This window comes from Prunus persica, chromosome G5 (genome assembly GCF_000346465.2).
Source record: "Prunus persica cultivar Lovell chromosome G5, Prunus_persica_NCBIv2, whole genome shotgun sequence".
NCBI lineage: Eukaryota > Viridiplantae > Streptophyta > Magnoliopsida > Rosales > Rosaceae > Prunus > Prunus persica.
In genome coordinates, this window is record NC_034013.1 from 6713010 (window position 1) to 6719494 (window position 6485).

Below are 6485 nucleotides of genomic sequence, written 5' to 3' on the forward strand. Positions count from 1 at the left end.
TCTATTGGAGAAACTTTCTACTTTCTTTTGTGGGTAGGAAGTTTATGATGTTATGAACCAAAAGTTCTTGAGGCCCCAATATTACACAACTATTATAGTTGAAGATTATGATGTCATGAACTAGAAGTTCATTGACCGAATAACTTTTATGTTGTGACATGACTATCTTGGCAATCCATGTCCCACAATGATGCATAAGATTTTTATAAATTTGTAAGGACATCGTTTAAAGACTCAAATTATTGTCTTGTCCAACAATATCATTACAAAGAACGCTCACAACTAAAAGCTGTCATAAGATCACCTCAGTCAAAAATTGACTTTGAGCCATCTTTCCTGAAATAATTCAAGGGGATATTTGTGAGCCTATACAACATCTAATTATGGATCACTTCACCAGTTTTACTGAATGTGCCTACTAAAATGGTCACATATTTGATAACGACTGTGAGTTTATTTTCCTACATTTTGAGACAATTTTCCCGCCGTTAGGGGAAGAAATGACAATTCCTAAAGAACGTCGTGAAATAGTGTTGAATCAATCCGCTTTTGTCTCATCAAGATAATGCATATATAAGTTGTACATATGCTAACATGGATTGATATTCTCGTATCACAATCCATTAACATGGTGACTATATATATAATGCATGCCTGAAGCATGTCAGAAATATAGGTTCTAAAAACTTAACTCCCTAGAAGTGGAGATTATTTGAAAAATTCAAGCCCTATAAAAAAAAATAACGCTCTATAGGAGGTTATGATCCACATATTCTAAATAATTCATTGTAAAAGAGGTGTTTGTCCCATAAGTGACAACATAAGCCCCTGAAGAGGCATTGGTACCCCAAAGCAATGAGATGATTATAAATTATGCATGCACATGCACATAAGAATTGTGGGATCACAAATTGATGATACATTTGGTTTATTAGTAGCTACTACAATCATCAAGGGCTATGATTATATTAAATCACGTTTCATGAATGTCGACAAGTTAAGTGATTGGCCAAAAATGGAAATAGGCAATTCCATTTATCACTAAATAAGAAGAGTTGGATATTGAACCTATAACTCAAACACCAAATTACAAATGCTCAGTATGAAGGTTACGAATTGGTGTTTGTGAAGTGAAATAAGATCACTAATATGACATAAGGTTTCCTGGGAGAGACATGTGGTTTTAGTCTCCAATCTCATCGTAAATGCATCCACATTTCTATAAGTGCGGTTGTTACTTTAACGCAGAACTTATAGTATGTGTTAAATGCATATTTATTAAGACTATATGGTACATGGAAATCCGCAAAGCTCATGAAATATTTGAGATATATCGGATGAAGCAACCTCTTGAAGGATATAAAGTACCACAATATTCTTAATTAAGAGTTAACACTAAGAGTTTGAGTATTTTGAATTCAAATTTGATATTGTTGTAACATATTCTAACTACTAAATTAATTGTTGATACTCCTAAAGATTTCAATCATTTGAAAAGTGAAAAGCAGGTTGAATAGTGTGCTAGATGATCATGTATGAAGACAATGTTGCTTGTATTGCTCAAATCAGAGAAGGAGAGATATTAATCAGTGGGAGATATCAATCAGGGGGAGCATCCCAATTCTACTACATTCAAGGCAGATGCGCGTTGTACTCTTTTTCTCTTCGACTAGGTTTTTGTCCCACTGGGTTTTTCCTAGCAAGGTTTTAACGAGGCAATATAAGTTCATCCAACACCATATCAATGATTCAGAAGAAAGTTTCACTCTTTTTCCCTTCGCTTTGGTTTTGTCCCACTGGGTTTTTCAAGCAAGGTTTTTAATGAGGAAACAATGTCATTGTATGGTGGACATCCAAGGGGGAGTGTTGTAAATGCATGAGTTGGTGGATGACCACCATACCTCTTAATATTCCACCGTTGGATTTTATGTAACATATGCATTAAGTATTTGTAATTAGTACTTGTAACCTATAGGTATATTGTAAATGATGGTATTCAATCTTCTATCTTGTAAGCCTATAAATAGGTGGTTCTACCAAAGATTAAGAAAGGAATAAACATGGTGAAACTTTGTCTTTAGCATATCACTTCTCTCTACATTTTCTCCCTCTAGTTTTATAACAATGATGGTTTTATCATAAAATTAATATAAAATGATGTGGCAAAATAAAATAATGCAGTGGAACAACAAAACTGAAAATTGGAAGAAAAAAAAAGAAGACAAATTTTAAAAAAAAATGAAAAATGAGAAATTAGACCAACAAAAAAAAATGAAAAAAAGAAGGCAATCAAACCAATATATTGGGTAGAAAATGAAAACGATAATTTGGTGTTTTCAGTTTTTGTACATGAGATTGAATTTTTTTTCAGAAAACAATTTCAGTGAAAATGAAAAAGACATACCGAACGTGTTTTTGATAAAAAATAGAAACGGGGCCTTGAAAACGTTACTGAACAACCCCTTAGCATGTCTCATAGCCGCCAAAGCTTCAGCCACCAAATTAACCTCTAGATGTGAAGATAACTGAGAACATGAACTTGAGTAGCCGGCGTACGAATATCCTGAAACAATGTCTAAATTCGCCAAGGACAGTCTTTGTGTAACCGTAGCAGACGTATGAGCACCTGTGAATCACCTTCAACAGGAATATTTTTAAAAGCAAATCGTAGTGCAGTAGCAAGACCAAACTCTAGACCTGCTGCCTCGGCCTTCAACACTGAACAATAACCCAAAGGAATAGCCAGCAAGTTTAACAATTCCCCAGTGATCACGAATAACAAACCCTGCAGCGTCAGCTTTACCTGTACCATGCACAGACCCATCAAAATTAAGGTATCCATCGAATAAAATAAATTAAGTCGAATTTTCGAGGATGTGGTAGTTATCTCCATCTCTCCACTTTCTTTTCTTTTCCTTTCCTTTTTTATTAATTAAAACTAAGAACATAGAACATATATAGATAAAAACATATTAATTATGAAGAAAAAAAAATCTTGACAACTAAAATAAAAAAAAAATAAAAAAGGATTGCGGGAGCAAGTTCGAGTCAGTTTGAATAAGGGTGAAATTGACCAATAAAGTGTTAGTCGGATTGGCTCATACCTATGTCCGTGTGTGTGAGTTTCCTCCTACTCCTTCTAAACTTTGGCCAAAAAAAAAAACAGAAGGTGAAATTGAAAGTCTATTATTCATTAAAATGTTAGGTTTACGTGTGAAAAAATTGGGTTGAATCAAATAAAAGGCACTCAATTAAAAAATCCTAACAAAAAATTGAATGTAGACTTACTTGATTACGCTTGTATTGAAGTCCTCTCTCCTCCCAGGGCGCTCTATCTCTGCGCCACTCTTTCTCAAACTCACGCAATAGCTGACTAGTCCGACTGAACTCCAACCGTCGACAAACCACTTCAACCGCCGAGTCCGGCGCTGAGTTCCCTCCAGTTGACGAACGTAAGATTTGTGTTACTCTGGAACCTCTTGAGCTTGAGCTTGTGAAAGAAAATGGTGGCTGCTTTGAAAGCCGTATGCAGGTCACCGAGACATTACAAACCCAGAACCTCTGCATTTCCAGAGAGTCAGCAATGGCTTTACATAGCTCGCCGCGGTCTAATTTTGGATCAAGCACCTTCTCACTCCGTCAGCCTTCACAGACTCTCTGACTCCGATTCAGGTAAATTTCAATTCCAAATTGCTTAAGAAGAAATGGGTTATTTCTGTTTATGCCTATTTTATATGACCCACAAAGCAGAAACTGATTTGGTTGTTTTGGCAACAGGGATTGTTGAGGTTAGTTTGGAGAGGCCTGAGGTGAGAAATGCAATAGGGAAAGATATGCTGAGAGGGTTGCAGAATACCTTTGAAGCTATCAGTAAGGACTCTTCTGCTAATGTTTTGATGATCCGCAGCAAAGTGCCCAAGGTATTCTGTGCTGGCGCGGATTTGAAGGTAGGAGTTAATTATGTTTTTCATCGAATCAATGTTATGTTTCGAATGAAATTTATGTTGGATGTGCAAAGAACTCTTCAAATTTAAGTTCTCTTAGTTATGCTTGTAACTCTTTTCTGTTAATTTTTTTTCCTTCTTTGATTTACTTAAGTTGTATTGAACTGTGGTCATATACACAGGAGAAGATGGTGCTCACTAGTCAAATTGTCCTTCCCTTTTAATTGATTGACAGGAACGCAAAATGATGAGTTCATCTGAAGTTCGAGATTTTGTCAATACGCTGCGTGCCACATTCTCGTTTTTGGAGGTTACCTTTTCTACAATTGCTTTGTATTAAAATCTCTTTGAGGATGATAATAATTGGAACATCTTTTGGAGTTGAGTAGTTGGTTTTGACATAGCTGGAACTTGGTATGCTCACCTGTCCCAGAGGGTAGCAGGTTTTCCTTCAATTTGCATTTTGGAGGTCGGAGAGCAGAGTTATAATTAAATCTGCCCAATAAGATTTTCAAGGTTTCTTGTTGGTTTTTGTGTAGTCAAATTGAATGCACAATGTGCTATTATAAAATGTGGAATTTGCACTGATCTGGTGTTCAAATCATGATAGTGAGCTTCTGATGATGAGATATGCTCATTCTTATGCCGAAAGTGTTTCCGATTCTGTACAACACTCCAAAAATGCAATTGTTTTGGTATCATACATAGTATAATGGTGGACACCTAATATGTATACATGAGTGTTGTATAATGGTGGACATTTAATATTAACACTGTGCACATAGATAAAAATACATAGATACTCATGTCCAGGATATGTTGAGACTTCAATAATGTACTAATTTTACACTATCATGCTGTTGGTGTCTAGTGTGGTATGTTCACTTCCATAAAAAGTCCTGGTTCCATTTTTCTGTTTGACACTTAACTGACGTGCTTAAATTAATACAATTAGGTACTTTGTATTCCTACTATTGCTGTTATTGAAGGAGCAGCATTGGGCGGTGGACTTGAAATGGCTTTATCATGTGATCTCCGGATATGTGGTAATTCCATTTTATACTGATCGCAATTGTGCTCATTGAAATATCAAGCTACTTAAATGCTTTATAATGTTTAGTCTGTGGTGTTTTTTCCCCACCATATATGGCTTAGGAGAAGAAGCAGTGATGGGCTTGCCAGAAACAGGACTTGCTATAATTCCGGGGTATGTGCTAAATCTCAGTAATGAGTTCAAACTCCTCAAAGGACTGCAGATCACCTGCATCTTGTTTGACGAACCCAACCTCCTGTTTTGTTTCAACTTCTTATAAGAGAGTTTATAAGCAGACACTTGCTTATCCCATAACAGATGGGAGGCTTTTAATTCCCAGTCAAACTATTGATATCGTTTACCTTTCTGGAAAAATTTCTTTCCACACAATTACTTCTTATTTTACTATTTCTTTTCTTTTTTTCAATTGTTTTTCTCTTCTTTCCATTCTTTGGAATTATTCTTGAAGTGACAGATCAACCTCTCTTGATTACGTCCATTCACAGGGCAGGTGGAACACAGCGACTTCCTAGAATTGTGGGAAAAGCATTTGCAAAGGAACTCATATTCACTGGCAGGAAGATTGGTGGCAGAGAAGCAATGTCGATTGGTATCTCTACTCCAAAGCTTTGATTTGGTCGTTTGTTTTGTTTTTCTTTTTTATTTCTTTTGACGCGAGATTGTACCTTACTGCAGGTCTGGTAAATTACTGTGTTCCTGCTGGTGAAGCTCATCTAAAGGCACTTGAAATTGCTCGCAATATAAATGAGAAGGTATGAAATTATTTGATCCACTAGAGCTTCACTGAGATTTTATTTTATTTCACTTTTCTATTTTCTAGTCGATGGGGGAAGGTTACTTGTAGTTGACAGCAATCTAAAAATGAAATCTACACTCTAAAATCTCTATCAAAGTGGATGTCTATAGCTGAAACTTCTTTATCATGTGAAAACTGAACAATTGCCTCTTTCGTTTTAATGACCAAATTATAATACGTGCATGGAAAAGAAAAATCATGACTGTAGAAACTAAGATCAACTTGAAATTGTCATATTCGGCAAAGAAAGAAAAAAGTTATAAGTAATGGTTGCAATCAAATTTATGAAATATAGTTTTAGCAGGGTCCCATAGCAGTAAGGATGGCAAAAAAAGCTATTGACGAGGGCCTGGTGGTACATAAGACCTCAGCTTTGGCACTAGAAGAAGAATGCTATGAACAAACCTTGAACACAAATGATCGCTTGGAAGCCCTAGCAGCATTTGCTGAGAAGCGCAAGCCAAGGTATACTGGAGATTAAGACGATAAAATTGCAATAAATCTGTCTTGGATGAGTTTATTTGTGTTATGAAAATAAAGTTACTTGTCAGCAATGAGAAAAGGACTGGTTCATAGATGCCCTAATTTTATATGTGATCATAATTTACTGTTATCTCTATATTTGAATGAATTTAGAGGTCGATGAAATGTTTTTCATTGGTTTATGATAAATTACTTGCATTTGGAATTA

The 6485-nt window shown here is 35.7% G+C and overlaps 1 protein-coding gene across 1 annotated transcript; it reads left to right on the plus strand.

The window, feature by feature from the left end:
- On the plus strand, positions 3246-6485 carry LOC18775810 (probable enoyl-CoA hydratase 2, mitochondrial). Its single transcript, XM_007209333.2, has 8 exons — positions 3246-3672; positions 3778-3947; positions 4180-4254; positions 4900-4990; positions 5100-5151; positions 5484-5587; positions 5674-5750; positions 6099-6485. The coding sequence occupies exons 1-8, from the start codon at positions 3504-3506 to the stop codon at positions 6273-6275; spliced, it is 915 nt and encodes a 304-aa protein (XP_007209395.1). The 5' UTR covers positions 3246-3503; the 3' UTR covers positions 6276-6485.